General features: G+C 46.5%; 2 protein-coding genes across 7 annotated transcripts in view; one reads left to right on the top strand and one right to left on the bottom strand.

The window, feature by feature from the left end:
* The first annotated feature begins 146 nt into the window (after nucleotides 1-146).
* Nucleotides 147-19,365, top strand: LOC117662562 (uncharacterized). 6 transcript variants are annotated; one of them, XM_034412000.3, is made up of 6 exons: nucleotides 147-1,996; nucleotides 6,465-6,547; nucleotides 8,209-8,253; nucleotides 11,826-12,514; nucleotides 14,371-14,491; nucleotides 15,762-19,365. In XM_034412000.3, the coding sequence occupies exons 4-6, from the start codon at nucleotides 11,831-11,833 to the stop codon at nucleotides 18,746-18,748; spliced, it is 3,792 nt and encodes a 1,263-aa protein (XP_034267891.1). In that variant the 5' UTR covers nucleotides 147-1,996; nucleotides 6,465-6,547; nucleotides 8,209-8,253; nucleotides 11,826-11,830; the 3' UTR covers nucleotides 18,749-19,365. The 6 variants fall into 6 exon arrangements, with proteins under 6 accessions (XP_034267891.1, XP_034267892.1, XP_034267893.1 ...); XM_034412001.3 differs by having other exon boundaries at nucleotides 8,113-8,253; XM_087884166.1 differs by having other exon boundaries at nucleotides 1,857-1,996; nucleotides 6,470-6,547.
* Nucleotides 19,366-20,914: 1,549 nt separating this feature from the next.
* The window catches only part of LOC117662594 (zinc finger protein 232-like), a 15,676-nt gene continuing 11,513 nt past the window's right edge, over nucleotides 20,915-25,077 (bottom strand). Inside the window, exon 4 of the mRNA XM_034412070.3 lies at nucleotides 20,915-25,077. This exon is cut by the window's right edge and continues 798 nt beyond it. The gene's annotated coding sequence lies outside the window, so the exon portion shown is untranslated.

The raw sequence follows: 25,077 nt of genomic DNA, 5'->3' as shown, positions 1-25,077 counted from the left end.
CAAAGGACGATGAACCAACAATTTCAGAATTGTATTTATATTTCACGCACTTCTTCATGTCAATAATGCAAGACACCCTACTGAAGCTGGAAAGCAAGAAAATTCTTGCATGTGATCTTCACATTATCATGTGTAAGCTGCGTGATTCTTTGCAAAAAAAATACGATGAGCAGTTTTTTGGAATGAAAGTTTTATTTGCCTTACGTAAAAAACATTTGCCTGAGAATGCTGTGCAAAAGTTCAAGAAAGAAGCCATCAACGTGTATCAAAGAGCCATTGCGTACCTAGAAAAGTGGTATAATTTCACCGATTCAGTATATGAGATGCTAAATTGTTTCAATCTAATTGATCGCAATAATCCTCCAACTTTAGAAGAAATGACGAACATCTGGTTATTATCACCATGGCGAGAAGAACTTCCACCCAACACTCTCTTCGATGAAATTTCTGCCTTAGAAGAAGTTTATGTTCATCTGCATCTGATGTTTGTCCCTTGATAAGTGGATGTACTTTTTCAAGAAAGAGCCAGCTCCGAGTTTACTGAAACTGTTCCAGTATTGTGCATCAATTCCGGTATCCAATGCAAACGTTGAACGAATTTTCAGCGTCATGGGAAATTTGTGGACTGACGAACGGAACCGACCGCTTGTACCATCAATTCGAAGTGAACTTTGTATATTTTTTGATATTTCTCAACGTTGTACTGAAATTAAAGAATTATTCCTTAAACACAAAGAATTGATCAAAGCTGCGCAGTCAAATAAAAAATACACACGACAGCAAAGTAAAATGTAATTTAATATTTTACATATTATATTTGATGTTTTGAATTTTAAGTAAAGTTTTGAAGTGATTATTTTAATACGTGTTAAAATGTTTGTAAGAAAATATATAATTTAATTGTAATTTTTTTTTTTTTTTTTTTACTACTTAACCACCCCACCCCCCCACTTGTCCGCTATTTTTTGGAAGCAGACCTGGCAACCCTACTTTTCATTAAACATTACTAGAAATACCCAATTCCTGCAACATTCCTGAAAAAAATTGAATTTTCACCACTGTTAAAATCCCATTTTTTCCGCCGGGAGGGGGGGAGGGGAGGAGTGAAAAAAACGCGGTCGCAAATCGACAGAGCTGCGGCAATCTAGAGGGGCTCCTCCTGCCAGAGACCATAGAGTTGAGGGTGAGGAGCGGGGAGGCGGTGGTGGTGAGGCAAACCATTCCTCAATGCTGGACTTCCGGCCTGGGTTCTTCAGAGGGGGGGGCATTTTCCCATCGTGGAATGATAGGAATCCCTTTTTTTTCCGTCGGTAGGGAGGGAGGGAGGGACAAAACGCGGCCGCCAATCGACCGAGCTGCAGCATCCTAGAAGGGGCTCCTCCTGCCAGAGACCATAGAGTTGAGGGTGAGGAGCGGGGAGGGGGTGGTGGTGAGGCAAACCATTCCTCAATGCTGGACTTCCGGCCTGGGTTCTTCAGAGGGGGGGGGCATTTTCCCATCGTGGAATGATAGGAATCCCTTTTTTTTCCGTCGGTAGGGAGGGAGGGAGGGACAAAACGCGGCCGCCAATCGACAGAGCTGCAGCATCCTAGAAGGGGGTCCTCCTGCCAGAGACCATAGAGTTGAGGGTGAGGAGCGGGGAGGGGGATGGTAAGGCAAACCATTCCTCAATGCTGGACTTCCGGCCTCGGTTCTTCAAGGGGCATTTTCCCATCGTCGAATGATAGGAATCCCTTTTTTTCCGTCGAGAGGGAAGGAGGGACAAAACGCGGTCGTCAATCGACAGAGCTGCAGCATCCTAGAGGGGCGCCTCCTGCCAGAGACCATAGAGTTGAGGGTGAGGAGAGGGGCCCCCAAACCATTCCCCAATGCTGGACTTCCGGCCTGGGTTTTTTTTTTCTTCAAAGGGGCATTTTCCCCGCGGTGGGTTGGAAGCCCCGTCGGGCTCCCTCGTGCTCCGGAGCGGGGAAGCGGCGGTGCAAATAAAAAAGAAGGGGTGAGTGCGGCCGAAGGCGGGGAAAGGACGCCGAGAGGAAAGAGGAGGCGGGCTGGAGATTTAAAAAAGGGTGGGGGCTTTTTTTTCTCACCCCTCCCCTCTCTTTCCCTGGGGGGGGTATTTTTTTGCAGAGCAATCAAGCGGCTCGATCCCAAAAGATCCCAAAAGATCTTGGGGATTTTGCTCCTTTAGCTGGGGAAGGGCCCGCAGGAAACCTCCCCTTCCCCAGGGACTCAGTGTTCCCAGCGATATAGCAATTAACCTGATTTTTTTAAAAAAATAAATTATTTATTTAATTAATTAATTAATTAATTAAATTTAATTTATATACCGCCCTACTCCCGAAGGACTCAGGGCGGTGAACAGCCAAACAGTAAAAATACATAAATACAAAATTTAAAAAACAAAAGTAAAATCAAATTAAACAAGTTTGGCCCAAACAGATTAAAACCCCAATCATTTAAAAATTAAAACTCTTTGTTATTAAGTATGAACTTTTGACTTGCCTTGAGAGACTTGCCAGGAGAGGTAAAACAAAGTAGCGGCTGTGTGTGTATGGGGGGGGGAGGGTGTCGAGGGAATCCGTTCAGATTTAATTAGATTCCTTAATAAATCTCTTTAATATGGAAGAAAAAGAGGGAGTCGAGCTATTCTCCAAAGCCCCTTGAAGGCAGGGCAAGAAGCAACAGATGGAAACCGATCAAGGAGAGAAGCAGCTTTGAAATAAGGAGAAAATTCTTGATGTTTTAGAACAATTCATCGGTGGAACGACCTGCCTCTAGAAGTTGTGAATGCTCCAACCTTGGAAGGTTTAAAGAAGAGATTGGACAACCGTTTTGTCTGAAATGGCATATAGAGTTTGCTGGCTAAGGAAGGGTTGGACTAAAACAGGTCTCCAACCTTGGCAACTTTTAAGCCTGGTGGACTTCAACTCCCAGAATTCCCCAGCCAGCCACCAGGCTGGCTGGGGAATTCTGGGAGTTTTAAGTCCACCAGGCTTAAAAGTTGCCAAGGTTGGAAACCCCTGGACGAGAAGACCTCCAAGGTCCCTTTCCGACTCTGTGATTTTTTTCTATTCTATTGGAAAGGTGGAAGGAAAGAGAAGAGGACGATGGGTGGTTCAGAAGTGGGAAATACGAATAAATAAATTAAAATGTTTATACACACTCCGGTAGAGAGAAGTTCCCTGAGGATGGGCTCCAGCACAAGTGCCTAAAGTTCGGAAGGCTAAACCTCTGGTTGCAGAGACCGACCGACTGACCGACCTGCAAATGTTATTCCTGGGACACGTATATTCGCCTTCATTCATAAGAATATATACTGCTCAAAAAAATAAAGGGAACACAAGCAGAAGACATCCGAGATCTGAATGAATGAAATAGCCTTATTAAATCCTTTGTTCGTTACATACAGGAGTTTATACACTGCTCAAACAACTAAAGGGAACACAAAACTACTGTATGTAACGAACAAAGTATTTAATAAGGCTGTTTCATTCATTCAGATCTCGGATGTCTTCTGCTTGTGTTCCCTTTATTTTTTTGAGCAGTGTAGAAGAAAAGGCTTGTAAAGCCTTAGTAAGACCACACTCAGAATTGCTGCATCCAGTTTTGGCCACCATATTATAAAAAAGATGTGGAGACACTAGAAAGGGCGCAGAAAAGGGCAACAAAGATGATTTAGGGGGCTTGAGACTAAAACATATAAAGAAGGAATTGGTTGCAGGAATTGGGTATGGCTAGTTCAGGGTCTGCCACCGTAAACTCTAAGAGCCATTTGGACCCATTTCCCACAGAAAAGAAAACACCGGGAGCCACAAAACCCTTCTTGTGCCTGACTATTTCTTGAGCAGCCACAAAACTAGCATATGTAGTTGAATTAAATGTTCTGTTTTCTTCTGAAACTTCTTTTCTTGGATTTATCCATGGTTGGCCTACTGGAGGTTGAAAAGCTCAATATGCTGGCGGGTGTCGCACATTGGTGGTTGTGACGCATATTTTGAGTGACAGAGCAGTGAAAGAGCCACATGCGGCTCCAGAGCCGCAGGTTGCTGACCCCTGGGCTAGTTTAATGAAAAGGACTAGGGGTGACATGATAGTAATCTTCCAATATCTCGGGGGCTGCTGTAAAGAAGAGGGAGTCAACCTATTTTCCAAAGCACCAGAAGGCAAGACAGGAAACAATGGTTGGAAATTAATCAAAGAGAGAATTAAGGAGAAACTTCCTAACAGTGAGAACAATTGCCTTCAGAAATTGTAGGAAATCACTGGAGGTTTTTAAGTAAAGAAACATACGAATCAAGGCTACATGAATAAATGAATGCTGGTTTGTTGGCAAGATTCAGCATTTTTTAAGAGGGACAGGTAAGATGGCAAGTTTTTGTTAACATATTCTCGATTTCCAGAGAATTTGAGTATGTGGGGAACTTACCATCTTCCTAATTATAGATACAAGGCTATGTTGGGGTTTTTTCATATCTGAATTTTTTCCAATTTGCTTAGGCCTTCATTTTTGTTAGATTTTTTCCATTCAGAATAACAAAATAATAGAATTTGGAAGGAACCTTGAAGATCTTCTAGTCCAACCCCCTGCTCAGGCAGGAAACCCTATACCAGTGATGGCTAACCTTTTTGCCATCGCGTGCCAGGAAGGGGTGGGGTGGGGGAGGTTTGCCCGTGCATGTGCCCACACCCATAATTCTATGTGCCACGCCACGCACATGCGAGCGCAACCCCCCTTTTCCCGCCCCCACTCCTGGCACACAATGGCCCAGTAGGCCCATTTTTCTTTCTCACCTGACTCCAGATCCTTTCTATGCATCTGGGGAGGGTGAAAACAGCCTTCCCCACCCCCTCGGAGGCCGGAAGTTGAGAAACGGGCCGTTTCGGGCCTCCGAGGGGGTGGGGAAGGCTGTTTTCACCCTCCCCAGATGCATAGAGACGATCTGGAGCCAGGGAGAAAGAAAAACGGGCCTTCCCCTGCCCCCCCAGGCCCTCTTCTGGTGGGCCCAAAAGGGCCGAAAATCAGCTGACAGAGCTGAGCTGGCGTGCCAGGCAATATGACTCCGTGTGCCACCTGTGGCACGCATGCCATAGGTTCGCCATCACGGCCCTATACCATTTCAGACAAACAGCTGTCCAATCTACTTAAAAAACTCTCCCATGTTTAGGTGCCTTTTTTATTTAACCAGATCTCATTTCCTGTCACCGAGCACTTCCCTTTCAGAAAGCTTTTATCCAAAGACTTTCAGGATGGCCCCTTAGATTTCCCTTGTTTACCTAAATATCTGAGATCAAAGCTAAACACATTTTTTTTTTTTTTTGTGATCTATCAAAGCCTGGCTTAATTTGGCAGAGTCGCAATTACTAATATCCTTGTCCTTGTCAAGTTAGATCTCGTGTATTCTGTTTTGCCTGCAAAGTACTTTTTCTGTATTAAATACAGAATGTATGACTGGGTGACTTTGAGGAAATGGGAAGAAGAGTTGTTGCCTAGGAAACAATCAGAGAAGAGAGGCAGGAGCCCTTAGTGGCTCAACGGTCAGAGGAAGGAAGGAAGGAAGGACCCGTCCTAACGGCGGCAGGAAGTTTATACTTGCAAACTTGCAAGTTTCTGTTAATGTAGCTTCCAAAAAAGTAGAATTAATTCATCTAGTTGGGAGGGCTGATAATATCAGAGTGTGCAGGTTTACATGTATGGCCCCCTCTTAAGGCAAAATGTGATTCTGTGTTAATGTACAGGTAGTCCTCAACTTATGACCATTCGTTTAGTGACCAAAGTGACAATGGCACTGAGAAAAGTGACTTACGACCGATTTTTCACACTTACGGCTGTTGCAGAATGACACACAATCAAAATTCAGACGCTTAGCAACTGGTTCATATTTATGACGCTTGCAATGTTCTGGGGGTCATGTGATCCCCTTTTGCAACCATCCGACAAGCAAACTCCATGGGGAAGCCAGATTCGCTTAACAATCCGTGTTCCTAATTTAACAACCACAGCGATTCACTTAACAAACTGGCAAGAAAGGTCTTAAAAACTCACTGAACAAATGATTCGCTTAGGAACAGAAATTTTGGGCTCAATTGTGGTCATAAGTCGAGGACTATCTCTATATCCTGCACAGACTAATAATTGGGATTTGGATTGGAATTGGAAGCCAGTCATTAGGCTGAGGTTTTCCTTATTGCTTATTTGGAAGAATAGAGGGAACATTATTTCTAATTTTTAGTTGGTTCTGCTCAGAATATTGCAACACAGTCTCTTCAATTAACGCATCCTGTCCCCTTTTTTATAGCCTGCTGTCCAATAAAAATTTATTATCTTATTCTGATTATAAATAGGCAGTTTATTATTTTATGGGAAGGAGTGCTTGCTTATCTCTTTGATACCTTCTCCACTCCCTTATTTCTTTTCTTTAGTAAAACCATTCAATATTTTTTAACATTCCATTTGTCTTGTGTAGGGCAGTTATGAACTGAATCTTCTCAAAGCTGCAAGTTTAAGCCTATAAACGGAGCCAAGGTGTAAGCAGGAGTGAGAATAAAGGTAAGGAGGGAAAAAAAAACTTTCCCAAAGGTTTGGCAAGGTCAAATCTCTATATATAAAAGCAAAATACCCTTATGCATCATCATGAAATCTCCAGAACCATAAAGCTTACGAACTTGAAATTTGGCACGTATGTTCCTCTTGGCTTCTAGCTGCTTGCTAAGAAAGGATTTTTCGAAATGACCATAATTTATTAACATGTTCTGATGCTAAGGAGTTAGGTTCTATTCCCCCTCCCCACCTGAAAAGAACTCTGTTCCAACTGCCATTTGACCAGCGCATGACTCATCCAGCCTGCGGGCTGGGAATTTAGACATTGTACTCCCCACCTAAAAGGGAGAGAAGGAGATAAGATAGGAGAGGCCTCTGTGGGGCCAGCCTGAGGGAGAGAAGTGGGAGAGGAGAGGAGACAATTCTGTGGGGCAAGCCTGAGGGAGAGAAGGGGAGGCAGATTGTAACTACTCATTAATTTTCAAGCTGTAAGTGTCGATTTATCAAGCCCTAAAAATAGTTTCGCAGCAGAGCACGAGTATCCAGCTAGTGTAATATAAAATACAGTAGTTAAAGTTGGAAGAAACCATCAAACGGATAGAAGCTGGCCTTCTCACGTCACACGGTGGTTGTTGGGGGAATATAGGTAGTCCTCGACTAATAGTTCGCTTAGTGACCATTCAAAGTTATGACGACATTGAAAAAAGTGACAGGACTGTTTTTCACAGTTGCAACCTTTGAAGCATCCTCGTGGTCGTGTGATTGAAATTTAGATGCTTGGCAACTGGTTCATATTTATGGCGGTTGCAGTGTCCTGGGGTCATGTGATCCCCTTTTACGACCTTTGACACGCAAACTCCATGGGGAAGCCAGATTCGCTGAACAACCGTGTTCCTAACTTAACAACCACAGCGATTCACTTAACAACTGTGGCAAAAAAATGTCGTAAAATGGGGCAAAACCAGGATGGATAAAAATCAAAGATTTTTTTTAAAAATCAAAAAAATCAGATTTTTTTTATTTAAATCGGATTTTTTTGATTTTTATCGAATTTATTTTAATAAAAAACTTGGGGTAAAAATCTATCGTAAGATAGTTTTCTATTGAAGATACATAAATAATTTAGTTTATTCAGCATGAAATGGAGTTTAGTTATGTAGCATGAGGCTGTATATTCTGCAACACTGGGACTATCGGTGAGTCAACAGTGGGTCAAAGGAGTAGCAGAGATGACAGTTGCTCTTTAAAAATTATGATTTAAATCGAGTTGATTTAAATCAAGCCTTTTTATTAGTGATTTAAATCATGATTTAAATTGTGATTTAAATCAACTCGATTTAAATCAAATCCACCCTGGGCAAAACTCAACCAATTCTTACTCAACAACCTAAATTTTGGGCTCCATTGTGGTCATAAATCGAGGACTACCTGAAGGAGGAGGAAGGGGTGTTTATTGCCTTGAGTTAGTTGTAAAAATAATACAGGGATACAAATAAATTCTATTTTTTCTTTAAGCATTATTTAAATACAGCTAATACGTTATTACTTTTACAATCTTTTTTTTTTATTTCTAGAATATTACATTCACGTACTGGCAGCAACTTGCGGGTCAAGGTGTAGATACTATAAAACATACTGCTTATTTTGTTCGTTTGTTGTTTTGTTTTTAGTTTCAGGCACTAATTTTGGACTATTGGGGTCGATTGGAAAGCCAGGTGGGTGACTTTTAGCTAATCACTCTCTCAGCCTAACCCACCTCACAGGATTGTTGTTGTTGTGGAGAAAATAGGAGGAGGAAATTGTGTTGGATACGTTCACCCCCTTGAGTTATTTGTAAAAAAATAATAAAGGCAGGATATAAGTAAACAAATCTTTGAAAGGTTTCCCCCACCCATCCTTAAAACCCTGCCAAAAGGCCAACATCGAGCCAAAAAAAACACAGTTAGGGACATACAGGACCTATCTGCTCCCGGGCTCCCTTTCAGGCAGTCCTCGACTTATGACTTTAATTGAGCCCAAGATTAAAGTCAAAAGTCGCTGCAGTCATAAATCGCAAATTGCAGACAGGAGACCACCAGACATGGCAAACGGTTGCAAAGGCGAGCCAGTTGCCAAATGCCAAAACTGCAATCACGTGAGTTCGTGTGTTTGTAGCGCCGAGGTGGCGCAGTGGTTAGAATGCAGTATTGCAGGCTGTTTCTGCTGACTGCCGGCTGCCAGCAGTTCGATTCTCACCAGGCTCAAGGTTGACTCAGCCTTCCATCCTTCTGAGGTGGGTAAAATGAGGACCCAGATTGTTGGGGACTCGGATACACTGACTCTAAAACGCTTAGAGAGGGCTGTGGAGCAGTATATAAGTCTAAGTGCTATTGTGTGTGGCCCTTGTTACCCCAAAACCAGATCATAAGTAGCCCTGGGAAGGTCCGTCGTAACTTTGAATAGCTATCAAGTGATGAATTTACATTCAGGACTACTGTATATGTATTTTTTACTAATTTACAGTGAAATATAAGAAGAAATGATAATAAATACAGCAATAAATATTTCTAGTGTCCGTTATTTCAGGAAGAAAATTGTAGCATTGAAATTTGGTCACTGTACTAATGAAATTTGGTACTGGAGGTCCCGTGGGGGTGGTATGAGGTTTATGGGTTACGTAGTCCCTCATTATCTCAGGCTGCAAGGCTTGCTGGCTGATGGAGATCGAATCATTTTTATGCATCAAATTGGTATATGACTGTACAGGTAGTCCTCGATTTACGACCACAATTGAGCCCAAAATTTCTATTGCTAAGTGAAGACATTTGGTAAGTGAGTTTTGTCCCGTTTTACGATCTTACTTACCAGAGCTGTTGAGTGAATTGCGGCAGTTGTTAAATTAGTAACATGGTTGTTCAGTGAACCTGGCTTCTTCGTTGACTTTGCTGGTCAGAAGGTCGCAAAAGGAGAAAACATGACCCCTGGGACACTGCATCCGTCATAAATACGAGACAGTTGCCAAGCATCTGAATTTTGATCACGTGACCATGGGGATGCTGCAACGGTCATAAGTGTGAAAAATGTTTTTTTCAGTGCCGTTGTAACTTCGAACGGTACTAAATGCAGACTAGCATCTGCGTTTTCCTGCGTTGGATGAGAGCACATCTCTGTCCTTCTCTCCTGGCCACTTTTTACAGAGGCACAATTGAGAGCGTTTTAACAAACTGCATCACTGCTTGGTTTGGTGACAGCAGTGCCTCAGATAGAAAGTCCATACAGAGAGTGGTAAGGACAGCTGAGAAGATTATAGGAAGCTCCCTTCCTGTTATTCAGGATACTGCTTATAAGTGCTATGTGCTTAGAGCTCAAAGACTTGTTAGAGACCCCACATACCCACTCCACAGTCTGTCTGTATTGCTCCCCTCTGGGAGGAGGTTTCAAAGTATTTCTAGCCGGACTACCAGATTCTGGAACAGTTTGTTCCCTGTGCGCTCCATCTGGTAAAGTCACAAGATTAGTTTTTCTCACCATATACACATATATATCCAAACTACTGTGTTTCCCTGAAAATAAGACCTGGTCATATATATATTTTTGACTCCAAAAGAGGCATTAGATCTTATTTTCGGGGGATGTCTTCCACTGTCTCACCTCGCGGGTGACGGCACTGACAGCTCCGCCCAGCAGGAGTCTGTGTGGCTTTTGCTGGCCCACTTCTTATGCAGCCACTTGCCACCGCTCGCGCATAGCAACCCCTGGCCTCCATTTCGTCATCAGAGGCCTTCAGGAAAGGGCAATGTGTGGAAGCGGTGGCAAGCGGCTGCAGAAGAAGTCGGCCAGCAAGGTGAGGCGGCTGTCAGGGTGTGGGAGGCCTGGCTGCAACTGTGCTAAGTGGGTGCGGGACATGTGGGGCAGCTCCATCCCCACCCTAGCTTGATTTTTACCCAAGCGCCTCACCTCACCTCGTGTAACCAGGTGCAACGGAGTGGGCGGGGTCTTAACTAGGCCTTATTTTGTGGGTAGGGCTTATATTGGAGACAGTGTGGTGGAATTCAGCTGGTTCGCACGGGTTCGAACGAACTGGTTGTTAAATTACCCACCCCTGCTATCAAAGTGGGTCCTGGGCGCTATGCTGCAATGGAGAAATGGCAGCAAAAGCGGCCGGCACAAGGGAAGAAGACCGCTTTCCGTCTTTCTTCTCCCTGCTCCTCCTCCTTGTCTCGTGCCGGTTGTTAGTTTCTCCAGTGCAGCACAGTGTCCAGGATCCACTTTGATAGTGGGGATCTGTGTGTGTGTGTTTAATAATTTGCCTGGCCAAACTAACCCCGCAGTCTCCCCTATATTGGGCCCAGCTTCGATCATGCTGCTGACTTAATTCCTCGCCCCTCTCACTTTTGCCCGCAGACTGACCAACACCCCCTGCACACAGTGCCACGGGAAGGGGGGGATTGAATCCCTCCACTTCCCCCCAATTCTTCAACTTCCCGCGCGAGCTCTCAGGAGCATCAACTCCTTGTCTCTGTGGTAAAACCCACTCCTCCTCGTTTCTTGGAAACCTCGCCTCTTAAAGGAGCCAGTCCAGAAGGCTGAAACAGCCGCGAGACCAACATGTAGACGAGCCCCCTTGGAAACAGCCTTTTGGCAAAGGGTGGAAATTTAATAACCCGTTTACCCAGGGTCAGTTTGGCCGTTGTGGGAGGCTCGTCCGGCTTGTGCGGCGGAGCTGGAGGACAGGGATGGGCCACGCCTCCCACGACAGCCAACCTGACTCTGGGCAAACCAGTTGTGAAATTATTTGACTCATATCATTGGGCGCACATGTAAAAATCCAAGCTAGGGCGTATTTTTGGGATAGGGCTTATTTTCAGGGAAACATGATAGGTCCCAAACGGTGATCAAATGACTGGGGGATGCTGCAACCTTTGTAAATGCGAGCCGGTTGCCAAGTGCCCAAATGACAATAGCACTTAGACTTATATACTACTTCACAGTTCTTTTACAGCCCTCTCTAAGCAGTTTACAGAGCCAGCCTATTGCCCCCCAACCGCCTCCTCGTTTTTACCGACCTCGGAAGGATGGAAGGCTGAGTCAACCTTGAGCCCTGGTGAGATTCCAACTGCCAAACTGCTGGCAGCCGGCAGTCACCAGAAGTAGCTTGCAGTGCTGCATCCTAACTACTACTGCGCCACCACGGCTCTTGACAAATGTCTCGCTTAGCAACTTAAATGTTGCGCTCAATTGTGGTCGTACGTTGAGGACTACCTGTACTTCAAGGGACGGAATTGACAAGCTGTGTTTGTGTTCATAGGCACCATGATGCTGGGACAAGAGCAGGATCCCGGAGGAGAGAGCCAGCCCCCGTTAGCACCGGTGCTCTTCTCCAGAAGCACAACTACTCAGCAGGAAGTGAAGGTCGAAAATCAAGAGGATTTGGGTGAACTCTGGGAGACTCAGTGGCAGGAGTTCTTGACTACAGTGGAAGTCCCCCAGATCCTTCCGGAGCCTTCCCCATGGGAGGACGCTCACATCTTCCTAGCCTCCTTCGAGCAAGTCGCCAGAGCTTTCCAGTGGCCCATGGAAGAATGGGCGGCCCGTCTCCGGCCTACCTTGGGAGGAGACGCCGAGCAAGCCTACAGCAGCCTGGAGGCGGGAGACCGAGAGGATTACGGGAAAATGAAGGCGGCCATCTTGCAGGCCGACGCGTTGAGCCGGGAGAAGCAACGGCAGCACTTCCGACGTTTCTGCTACCAAGAGGCCGAAGGGCCGAGGAAGGTATACGACCAGTTGCAGAGCCTTTGCCGTCAGTGGCTGAAAGTGGAGAGACATTCAAAGGAACAGATTCTGGAAATGCTGATTCTGGAGCAGTTTCTGGCCATCCTTCCGCCGGAGATGCAGAGCTGGGTAAAGAGACATAACGTGGAGAGCAGCGCTCAAGTCATATCCCTGGCTGAGGATTTCTTGCTCAGGCAGTGGGTGCCGGTGATAACGGAACAAGAGGTATGTGTGCAGAGCTCATTCTTTTATTTATTTTTCTCAGACATTGTCTGTAATCTGACAGGAAACAGCAAAGTGGAGCACCGAAAAAAAGGACAAAAATGTCCTGAACTCGGAATGAAACAGCCCCATTTTGGAGCATCGGTTTGGAACGTACGGACAAAAACGTGAAATCTAGCAAACAACCGGAATTCAAAACCATCTCTTTCTCCCTCGAAGCTACGGCCACGTAGTCCTCGACATACGACCACAGTTGAGCCCAAAATTTTACCGTTGCTAAGCGAGAATTAAGTGAGTTTCGCTCCATTTTACGACTTTTCTTGCCACGTTTGCGAAGTGAATCACGGCAGTCGTTCAATGAATAAGTGCAGTTGTTAAATGAATCTGGTTTCGCCGTCGACTTTGCTCGTCAGAAAGTCGCAAAGGGGAATCACGTGACACCCCCCCCCGGGGACACTGCAACCGTCATAAGCGTGAGTCATTTGTCAAGCTTCCGAATGGAAATCACGTGACCATGGGGATGCTGCAGCGGTCATAAGTGTGAAAAACGGTCATGAATCCCTTTTTTTCAGGGCCGTTGTAATTTCACGGACGGTCACTAAACGAACCGTTGTAAGTTAGGGACTACCTGTACACGTGATTTACATTCGAATGCTTGACAACTGGTTCATCTTTATGACTTTTGTACTGTCCCGGGGTTACGTCATCCCCTTTTGCGGCCTTCTGACAAGCAAAATCAGCGGGGAAGCCACATTCGCTTAACAACCGTCTTACTAACTTAACAACTGCAGGTGTTTTTCACTTAACAACCTGTGGGAAAAAAAGGTGGTAAAGCGGGGCAAAACCCACCAAACAAATTGTCTCGCTTAGCAACATAGATTTTGGGCTGAGCTGTGGCTGTAAGTCGACGACTACCTGTACGTAAGTCCCACATATCAGCAATTGGCAACTGCCTCAGCCGAGCACATCTTGTCACCAGTGGGAGGAAGAAGATGGTGAAGGCCAGTGATGGGTGGTGGCAGAATGCAGGGTGGCCGAAAAGCTGAGGAAGGAGGGAGATAAGGGAGCGAGGAGCATTAAACCGAAGGTGGGCAGGGCAGGGCGGGGAAAGCATGGAGTCCTCCCCTAACAAAAGCACAGTCCTGGCCTATCAACCATAAACAGGACTACTGAAGCTGCCGTCACTAAGCGGTGCCATCACGAGACGTTTGCCATGCTAGTGATGCTTGACTTAGTGACCGAAGTCCTGGCCCTTATTAAGCTCATTAAGCAAATTCTACTCAGAGTCGTCTCCCTTGGTGACCCAGTGGTTAAACTGCGGTATTGCAGACTGACTCTGCCCACAGCCTGGAGTTCGATCCTCACCGGCTCAAGGTTGACTCAGCCTTCTGTCCTTCCGAGGCCTGTAAAATGAGGACCCAGATTGTCGAGGGCTCCTACCATTGGGAAGGAGATATAGAAGTATAGCCAGCCGCACAAATAGGCTGAAGTACAGTTTTTATCCGTGGGCTGTCAGACTCCTGAACGAGAAATAACACCATAACTATGTAGTATGATGGACTGCAGGGCTGGCGCAATGTGTAACATGTTCACACTGGTGCAATAGGACTGGGTGTTGGGTTAGGGATTTTTTTGTCTTCACTGTGAGTTGTATTGTGTTGGGAGGGGTGTACTGAGGGATCTCAACCAATCTCATTGTACATATGTTGTACACTGACAACAAAGATTTGAGTTTGAGGGCAATAGGCCGACATATTAGCCGCATAGAGAGAGCTGTAAAGCGCTGTGAAGCGGTGTATAAGTCTAAGTCCTACTGCTGTCTCTTGCAATCTCTCACATCCAGTTGGTTATTCCTGTAGGGGGGACAGGAGCTTGGTGCTAGGTCTGAAAATATGCAGCCCCTGGAGAGAGGGCCCTCTGATGCCGGGCAGAAACTACAATTTGCCAGGGAGCTGAAGATCGAAGAAGATGCTGATGCAGGTAAGATTTGAGGCGTTTATTTTAAAGCCTTTGCGAGGGTGGGGAAGGGGGGGGGGGCTGTCCAATCCAGGTGGTCAGACTCTGGGGCGGCATTTCTCAGCCAAGGCATCTTTAAGATGCGCCTTCCCCTTTGTCCTTCTGCTCCAAAGCAAAAAAAAAAAAAGAGATGTTTTTGTGTTCACCGTGGGCCTCCTTCCTCGTCATAAAGCAGTGCTTTCTCAACCCTTTAAGATACGTGGGCTTCAACTCCCAGAATTCCCCAGCCAGGATAGGCTTTCAAAATTGATGGCCCGTCATAAGTTTGGAGCAACTGGTTGTTAAGTGAGGACTAACTATAAGAGTACAGAGAAGAGCGTAAAGAGTAAAAGATAGAGAGTTCAGAGAAGCGCAACGGAGATGATTAGGGGACTGGAGGCTAAAACATGAGGAACGGTTGCAGGAACTTGAGTATGTCTCCTTCAGGGATCAGCAACCCGCGGCTCTGGAGCCACATGTGGCTCTTTCATCCCTCTTCTGCGGCTCCCTGTTGCTGGTCGGCTCCACAATTGATAGGGCTTTCTATTAGGACCGGTAGAGGAAAAAGAACGCCGCACTAGGAGGAGACTCTATGGTGGGGGAAACCGGACTTCCGGTCGGCTCCAGAATTGATGGGGGGATTCCAGTTAGGACCTTTGTGGCTCTTTGAGTGTTTAAGGTTGCCGACCCTGGTCTAGTTTAATGAAAAGGAGGACTAAGGGAAACATGATAGCAGTGTTCCAATATCTCAGTGGCTGCCACAAAGAAGAGGGAGTCAAGCTATTCCCCAAAGCACCTGAGGGCAGGACAAGAAGCAATGGGAGGAAACTAATCAAGGAGAGAAGCTACCTAAGACTGGAGAAAATTCCTAATAGTGATAACCATTAATCGGTGGAATGGTTTGCCTTCAGAAGTTGTGGGCAGTCCGTCTAAAATGGTATACGGTTTCTTGCTTGAGCAGAGGGCTGGACTAGAAGACTTCCAAGATCCCTTCCAAATCTGTTATTCAGTTATAATACCTCCCCCTCCCCTTGATATCAACTAGTAAAGGCTGTTTTATAATTCTGGCCAGAACATCCAGGAAATGGATTAATCTGAAAAACCAGAAAAGTCCAGTTGTCTCTTGAAAAAGCAGCTTTGGGACATCCGGGGAATAGTTGCTTCGCAGTCAGATGTCCTGATGCTGATTAGTTCCGTTAAGCATATTCTCGCAGGCCTCGAGTACTCACTGGACATGTGTTTGTCATTTCTGCAGATATTTGGAAGCTGCGCGAGAGTGAAAATCAGCTGCAGGGAAGGATGCACGGGGTGCCTCCGGAGAGAGCAAATAGCGTTGCTCTACCGTGTTACGATCCAGAAGAGACCCTTGGAGGACAGCAGGGAGTCTACCACATGGAGGGGAGTCCATTTGTCATCAATTACGAGCAGGATGGTAGAAAAGCAGAAATCATTGTCTTCTGTTCAGACACGCAGAAGGAGAAAAGAAGAAAGCAATGCTTGGTGTGCGGGAAAAGCTTCACGCGAAACTCGGCCCTTAACCGGCACGAAAGGATCCACACGGGGGAAAAATCGTACAAATGTTTCCAGTGCGACAAAAGTTTCTACGATAAGACAGCCCTGAAAAGACATCAAAGAACCCACAATACCGATCGAAGGTGTCCTAATGCCTCTCATGCCCAGCCCGGTGAGGATTTACCTCTTCCTCCTTCCGACAAAATCGCACAGAACTTTTGCAGCGAGTGTGGGAAACAATTTGACAGTGTACTGGACCTAAATGTACATAAAAAAATTCACCAGGAGCAGAATCCCAGTGGCAGGACAGAGAGTGGAGAGACATCTGGAAAAAGCCAAACTCTGGAGCTGGGGAAGCATCCAACGGCCCTTGCCACACCGAAAACCTACAAGTGTCTGGAGTGCGAGAAAAGCTTCATTTGGGGTTCATCATATCACAGGCACAAAAAGATCCATTTGAGAAACAAATCTAGCCCACTTTCGTATGAAAGGAAAAGCTTCAAGCAAGGGTCCCAGCTCATGAAATTTCAGCCTTTCCCCGTTGCAAAGAAACACTATAAATGCCCCGAGTGTGAGAAGAGTTTCCCGGCGCTCAAATCCTTGGAAAAACATAAAAAACTCCACCAAAGAGAGAAACTAAATAGCTCTTTGCAAAAGGCACCCGAGACAAAAGACAAAACCTGTTCGGAGTGCGGGAAGTTTTTTGATCGACTGTCCCACCTAAGAAGGCATCAACGGGTCCATACGGGCGAGAAACCCTACAAGTGCTCGATATGCGAGGAGAGTTTCATGTGGCAGGGACCTTTTGAAAGACACCTGAAGGTCCATAGGAAGCAGAAGCAGAAGCCTCCGGTGCCAGCGGTGTCTGTTTCCCAGGAGACACCTAATCAGTGTTTGGAGTGCGGGAAGACGTTCAGACAACAATCGGACCTCATGCGACATTGGCGGGTCCACACTGGTGAGAAGCCCCACAGATGTACGGAATGTGGGGAGTCCTTCATGTGGCCTTCATCTCTCACTATGCATCGGAAGAAGGTCCACGGGGGGAAGCGATTGGTCCCCCTCCTCCAAAAATTACCTCCGGGGGAAGGCAGATCCTACAAATGTTGTGAGTGCGGCAAAAGTTTCGACCGTTCCTCGAGCCTAATAAACCACCGGCGCACCCACACCGGAGAAAAACCATACCAGTGCACCAGCTGTGAGAAGAGTTTCATGTGGCCTCGCTCTCTTCTGAGACACCGAAAGATCCACAACACCAGGAAAGCAGGAGGCCCTTTGCCCCAAAAATCCACTCCGGGGGACAAATCCTGCGTTTGTTCCGATTGTGGGAAACGCTTCGTCTATTCGTATCTCTTGATTCGGCATCGACGCATTCACACCGGAGAGAAACCGTACAAATGTGCAAAATGTGGCGAGAGCTTCAGGTGGGCTTCCTCGTTTAACCTGCACCAAAAGAAGGTCCACGCGGACACGAAGGTGGCTCATCTTCTCCCAAGACAGGCAGACAGGGAGACAAAACCTTACGGGTGTTCAGATTGCGGAAAAGAATTCCAGATACCTTCCCGCCTCTTGAGCCATCAGAGCACTCACACCGGGGAGAGGAAGTACAAGTGCACCACTTGCGGGAAAGGTTTCTTCTGGCAGTCCTCACTGTCGGTGCATCACAAGCATTTACATAAGACCAAGGAAAAGAAACCAGTCCCCGCTTTGCAACCCATATCTCAGGGACAAGGCAGTGCTAAACCCCAGCCAGTCTCCGCTGAAGGGAAAGCTTTCAAATGCTCCAAGTGCGCAGAGAGTTTTGTGGGGTTTTCAGCTCTTCTGCGACATAGAAAGATCCACGAGAGAGAAAAACTCGGGCTTTTTTTCCAAATGAGACCTGTGACCCCGGGGAAAACTTATCCCTGTACTGAGTGTGGGAAAATTTTTAACTGGCCATCCCGTCTCTTAAGACATCAACGCATCCATTCACAGGAGAGGCCCTGTCGGTGCCCTGATTGCGGAGAGTGTTTCCGGTGGGATTCAGCTCTTAAAGCACATCAGGAGAAGATCCATAAACAGAAGCCAGCGGTCTCTTTCCTGCCCAAAGATGACCCGGTCAAAGAGGAAAATCACCTGTGCGCGGAGTGTGGAGAATCCTTCCCCTCTTTATCATCTCTTATAAGGCATCAGAGTATCCACAAGGGAGAAAAACTGGATGAATCCAGCCACGGCGAAGAGAATTTCCCATGGAATTCAGCCCTCCAAGAACACCCGAAGGCTTGTAAGGAAGAAGAAGAACCGAATTCCCTGCTTCAAAAGCTACCCAGTAGAGGTGGAAGCACCTACCCTTGTCTCCAGTGTGGGAAAAAATTCTCCAAATTGAGGCTGTTGCAGAAACACAAACGGCTCCACCACAAGGAGAAGCGTTACACCTGCACTGAATGCGGGAAGCATTTCACGCAGTCCGCCAGCTTGAAAAGACACTGGTTCGCTCACCAAGAAGAAAAGTCGTTCCACTGCTCGCACTGCGAGAAAAGCTTCGTATACAAAGACAGTCTCACGAGGCACGAGAAGTCCCACGCGGGACTGGCAGAGTTCACCGTGCAAGTGCTGGACAAAGAATTCTTCGCCACCCCGGAATCACCCCAATGCATCGCGTCGGAGCCCGGCGTGTGTGGCACTCCCCTAGAACTCCAAGAGGAGATCCCCGTTCCAACCTTGAATGCTCCGGAAGTGGTGACGACATGATCTCAAAACGGGCCAATCGATAACAGAAGCCGGCGTCAAGAAATTGTGCTGCAGATTTCAGCGGCAAATCTGAGGAAAGATTGCCAACCCTGTCAGTTTTAACGGAAGAATACCTTCCAGAATCTTCTCTGAGCCGTAACATAATGAAAGCCATGGTCCCACCAAAGGGGGCAGAATATCAGCAAACCCAAATGGAGTTTTGCCTGTTTGGGGCCATGTTGGTTTGTGCTCCCCAGTCCCTTAATTATAGTTTTAAGAATTCCAATATGGATGCTCATCCGACATCTGACTTTTGTTATTGAACACAATGTCATATCAGTTGGCTCTTGTATATTGTTAGATGCAAATTGTTGAGTTGAGTTGGGTGGGGCAAGAGGAACAGACTCAGGGTTTTAAGTATATTGACATAAAAATATGTAAAAAACAAGGAAATACGTTTGTGCCATGTCACCAAAAATACTGCAGTATTGATTCTTGTGTGAAAGTCCTCAGAGGTGTGAGTAATACAACGGTTGGGAATTCTTTTGCATTGTTCGACTTTTATTGTCATGATCACAATCTGTTGTTTGTTCAGTTTTATGGAAGGGAACTACTAATAAACACAATGTGCAGACGAACTAGTGGGGCTTGTGCTGTTCCTCCTTAGCAGTGTCTTGTGTGCCCCACATCATAGTTCCAGGGTACATTTGTGAACATCCCCAGGTTCAGTCTTGACATCCCTGGGGAGATGAGAAGAAACCTGGAAGCTGTTGCCAAGGTTGGACCCACATTGGGCTAAGCCAGAGGTCTGCAACCTTAAACACTCAGAGCCATTTGGACCCGTTTCCCTCAGAAAAGAAAACACCGGGAGCCACAAAACCCTTCCCATGCCTGACTATTTCTTGAGTGGCCACAAAACTAGCATATGTAGTTGAAGTAAACGTTCTGTTTTCTTCTGAAACTTTTCTTTTCTTGGATTTATCCATGGTTGGCCTACTGGGGATTGAAAAGCTCAATAAATCACGTGCCGGCGGATGTTGCACATTGGAGGTTGTGATGCATATTTTGAGTGACAGGGAGGCACAGCAGAGGGGTAAAAGAGCCACATGCGGCTCCAGACCCCTGGGCTAAGCCGTGATTTGTTTGAGCCATGGTCTGTTGAATAAACAACAATTAGCTGGGCTCCCACAAAATGTTCAGACGCAGAGGTCACGCTAAGCTATAATTGGGAAGGGAGGGAGTTAGTTGTTTTATTTGGATGTCCTATGGCAGTGATGGCTAATCTTTTTGCCATCGCGCGGGGGGGGTTGCACGTCCACGTGCCCACACCCATAATTCTATGCGCCCCGCTCCCCCGTGCATGCGCGCATGACCCCCCTGTGTTCCCCCCGCTTTTGGCACGTGATGGCACAGTGGGCCCAGTAGGCCCGTTTTTTTTACTCTCCTCAGGCTCCAGAGACTCTAGGAGCCTGGGGAGGGCGAAAACGGCCTCCCCCACCCCCGGAGGCCAGAAACGGCCCATTTGCCAACTTCCAGTGGGTCCAGAATGCCCAAAAATCAAGTAGCCGGAGCGTGCATGCACGCTGGAGCTGAGCTCGTGTTCCCACCAATATGACTCCGCCTGCCACCCGTGGCGCACGTGCCATAGATTCGCCATCACAGTCCTATGGTGTTGAATTCTGCCAGTTGTTGATGGGCTGGATGGAGTACAGGTTAGTCCTCGAATTACAACCATTCGTTTAGTGACCAAAGTTTTTAAGAGGCACTGAAAAGTGACTTACGACCGTTCTTCACACTTACAACCGTTGCAGCATCCCCATGGTCACGTGGTCAAAATTCAGCCGCTTGGCAACTGGTTCATATTTATGACGGTTGCAGTGTCCCGGGGTTATGCGATCCCCTTTTGCGACCTCCTGACAAGCAAAGTCAACGGGGAAGCCCGATTCACTGAACATCCGTGTTCCTAGCAGCGATTCGCTTAAGAACTGTGGCAAGAAAGGTGGTAAACTGAGGCAAAACTTACTTAACCAATGTCTTGCCTCGCAACAGGAATTTTGGGCTCAATTGTGGTCGTCAGTTGAGGACTACCTGTATACACAAGCCGAATAAAATGAGACTGATCGCTGATCTTGAAGGATGGTTTTTTTAAAAAAAAAAGAATATATACGCAACCGTCACATTGCCATAGGGAGGAAAGCATGTTTTATTATAAAGCCTTTTGCGGGGATTCCATAGTTAAAAGAGGAGGGACGGACGGAAAACAAGGGAGCGAAAGAAGCGGGAAGAATACATTTCATACAGATGAACCGCGTTGGCTCGAGAGACAAGCAGAAGTGCCTCACGATGCAGGGATTCAACATTTTCATGAGGTTTTGGCCACGGTCTGTTCTCCGAGCTTGCTGTTTAGTTCCCGGACGTTTTGTTACCAAACTGGGTAACATCATCTGTGGGGTTTTGGGGTGAAGTACCTTGACCAGTCACAAGACCAACCGACCATTTCACGACCTATATCCGTGATGGCGAACCTCTCTGTGGGTATGTGGGCCATCGCCCCAGCTCAGCTGCGCAGGCACCTCCCGCCAGCCAGCTGGTTTTTGGGTCTCTGCCGCGCATGCGTGAGGGTGGAGTGCATGCGGGGGACAGGTGCATGTGGGGGCCATGTACACATGCGTGGGGTGCAAAGGGGCAGGGTGCATGCACGGGGTCACGCAAAGCACAGGTCACGCGTGCATGCATGGGGGCCATGCATGCATTGCATTTGGGGGGTTCACGCTCACGCGCTTTGGGCACTCAGTCTGGAAAAGGTTAGCCATCACTAACCTATATAAATGAACAAGGTACTTCAGCCAACACCCCCACCCCCCACTCCTACTGAAGATGTTACCTAGTCTGGTAACAAAACGTCCAGGAGCTAAACAGCAAGCTCACAGAACAGACCCCTGCCAAAATCTCATGAAAATGTTGACTCAACCGTTTTCTAACTTTCATGAGGACTAGTAGCACTGTGCGTCAAGCGAATTTCAAGAAGGTTGTGAACAATGTCCTGGGAAGCCATTCAGAGGCGACGACTTGTGCAGAGGCGGATAGGTGCAAAAAAAATAAATAAATAAAAATAATGCTACATTCAGAGTTTACCTCTTCTCCCTGTCCATGCCAGTTCAGGACTCTTCTTGACACACACTTGAAATTTTCTGAGGGTGGAACTTGGGCATACAGTCTTATTACTAGTTCAGCGTGTTTCAAATTTGGCCACTTTAAGGCCTGGACTTCAATTCCCAGAATTCCCTAGCCAGCATGGCGGCTAGAGGATTCTGGGAGTTGAAGTCCACGTGTTTTGCCAAGTTTGAAAAGCACTGTTCTAATTGAATGTTCTGTCCCTTACAGGAGCCAATCAGATTCTTCCAATTAAGAGGGCTACAAGCATTGCAGGAAAATGGCCGCCCGACTCGCTATGGCCAGGTTATCACCTCGCATGATTGACAGCCACAAATGGTTGCTCATTCCTTTCGTCAATGCTACAATGAGGGATGTTGCACAAATAGTTAACAGCGACAGTACGGGCTGTCCTCGACTTACAACCACAACCCAGACCAGAATTTCCATTGCTAAGCGAGGCGGTTGAGTTGCGTTCCATTTTACGACCTTATGGCCTTTGTTTTTAAGCGAAGCATGGTGAATTGCACAGTCGTTAAACAAATCAGCTTCCCCCTATTGACTTTGCTTGTTGGAAATCATCTGGGAAGTTCCAAACTTGGTGATCACATGACCCTGCGGTTTTGCAACTGTCATAACTATGTGTCACTTGCATGTAGTTATTCGGCAAGTCCGAATCCTGATCACGTGGTTGCAGAGACGCTGATGGTCGTAAGTGTGAGGTATTTTTTCAGTGCTGTTGCAATTTTGAACAGTAGCTGAACAAATGGTTGTAAGTAGAGGACTACTATGCTAAATTTTGGGGGGTAGGTTAGGGGGTTGCACTGGTTTTACAGGTAGTCACTTAACCACGATTCACTTAAGCACTGTAGCAAGAAAGGTCGTAAAACGGGGCAAAACTCACTGAACAAATGTCTCACTTAAATTTTGGGCTCAATTGTGGTCGTAGGTCGAGGACTATCTGTATAATTGACCTCTCTTGAAGTTCTTACAACCTTGTTCCAGAGTTCTGACAGCTGCTGCAAAAAAACCCCCATAAAATTGGATCGGCCGTATGGGTGACTTGATTTACAACGGTCACAATTTAATAGTCTTAAATCGAGGAGTCCCAGTACTGTTCCTGATTGTGCCCAGTGATAGACGGTGACTTTCCTCCCTCCTTGGTTGTGGTTTGTTTTGTTGATCTGCCTGAGCAAACCATTTTGAAAAAAAAGTTGCATATTATTTTGTGATTCGAGCTGGTAGAACCAGTAGTAGTCCTCGACTTACAACAATTCGCTTAGTGACCGTTCAAAGTTACAACGGCACTGGAGAAAAAGGGACTTTAGGACCCTTTTTCACACTTAACGACCCTTGCAGCATCCCCGTGGTCACGTGATTCAGAGGCTTGGCAGCTGTTCCGTATTTACGACGGTGGCAGTGTCCCGCAGTCACGCTATCCCCTTTTGCGACAATCTGACCAAGCAAAGTCAATGGGGAATCCAGATTCACTTAACAACCGAGTTCCTAACTTAACAACTGCAATGCTTCGCTTAACAGCTGGGCCAAGAGAAGAAGTAAAATGGGGGCAAAACTCACTTAACAACTGTCTTGCTTGGCAACATAAATCTTGGGCTCAATTGTGGTACTCAATTCTGTAGTACCCTAATATGGATTTAGCCATTCAGATTTTTCTACCCCCAGATTAAACTAGACAGACTTTTCATATTTGCTTATTGGATTTATTCTGCATTTGCTAGACATATCATCCCTCTTCTTCCTCCTCCTCCTTCTCCATGAAGACTAGGAAGGAATGCTCCTTTTCCCTGGTTTTTTTTTCCTCCCCTTTTTGAAGCGAAAGCCTCTTTCGGCACCTCCCCAAAGCTAAAAAGCCACATTTGCATGGAACAGCAGAATAGCTATCAAAAAGCAGAATTTATTTGCCGAGGCGCTGCTTGGCACGCCGAATATCTTAAATCCGACCCCCCCACCCCAGCTTCCCAAAAGAGACAGGTAATCATAAAAAATAATAATTATAATAAATACTTGGCCTTTGTATAGCACTTTTGAGCAAGGAAAGCCCTTCACGCATATTTATCTTGAAATAGGAGTGTAATCTTCAGAGTGAACCATATGGCAATGTTTCTCGACCTTGGGGAGGCTTTGCTGGCTGGGGAATTCTGGGAGTTGAAGTCCACACATCTTTAAAGCCTCCAAGGTTGAAACACTATATGGTAAATCAGTACTACTATGCCCATAATACAGAGGGGTGGGCTGCAGCCAAGAGGAGATCACTTGAGAAGAACCAAAATGACCCAACAGTGAGGTTCTACTTCCTTGCTGGTACATGACAAGCGGATCAAAAGACGAAAGCTGAGCAGTGCTCTCTGGATCTAAATCCCAAAAAGGTTTCTCTTAAGTGCAAACAGCCCTGGTCTGCCACCCCCTAAAGGCAGCTGGTGCTGGGCATTATGGTCTTCTGCAGCTGCCCCACAGAAACAGCAATGGTTGCTCTAAATCCGAGGTCTCCGAACATGGCCGCTTTTAAGCCTGATGGACTTCAACTCCCAGAATTCCTCAGCCGGCCATGCTGGAATTCTGGGAGTTGAAGTCCCCAAGTCTTAAAAGTGGCCAAATTAGGAGATCCCTGCTCTTAAGGGGGTTAAGCAGGTCTCTCCGCTGCTCCAAAATCCTTTTGGGGTTGAAATCCGCAGCACTGCACTGCAGCCAATCTAAAAATTAAAAGACTTTCCCTCAGCTTCACGATGGGAGAAACCATTTAGCCCAGAATAACCAGTCTTCCTAACAAGGCCTTGCTCGTCTCCAGCTCTCTCCCGATTTTGGTTTTGGGCAATTCAAATTGCTCACACCGTAGTGAGTCACGTCCTTGAGAGAAGCTGCCATCCCCAGCGTGGTTATCGTAGGCCGAATTGACCTATTCTCCAAACTGATCAATCGGACTTGGGGCGAAGGATTTGCCAGAAGGACCGTCTGCCGAAATGAATTCCGGCTGACTTTTTTTTTGCAACTTCAGTGGGCCAACCTTGCACGGGGGTGAGACTACCGTGGATCTCATCCATCACCGGGTCATCTGGAGATATGCTGACAGGGCCCTGAACCCAAACCCAGGAGTGATCGTTTTGTTCCCCACCGCCACCCTCCCACGATGAGCTGAAAACTGCCGTGGATGCAATTCAGATGAAACGTTTGATGAACTC

Source organism: Pantherophis guttatus, chromosome 2, assembly GCF_059756535.1.
Source record: "Pantherophis guttatus breed Tessera chromosome 2, ASM5975653v1, whole genome shotgun sequence".
NCBI lineage: Eukaryota > Metazoa > Chordata > Lepidosauria > Squamata > Colubridae > Pantherophis > Pantherophis guttatus.
The sequence above is the reverse complement of the archived record's forward strand: the minus strand, read 5'-3'. Positions and strand labels throughout refer to the sequence as shown.

Bases quoted from the DNA above. Each gene is read 5' to 3' on its own strand.
- LOC117662562 (XM_034412002.3), top strand. From the start codon at position 11,831: ATGATGCTGGGACAAGAGCAGGATCCCGGAGGAGAGAGCCAGCCCCCG. The intron at 12,515-14,370 runs GTATGTGTGCAG...TTATTCCTGTAG, and splicing joins CGGTGATAACGGAACAAGAG to GGGGGACAGGAGCTTGGTGC. The intron at 14,492-15,761 runs GTAAGATTTGAG...TCATTTCTGCAG, and splicing joins CGAAGAAGATGCTGATGCAG to ATATTTGGAAGCTGCGCGAG.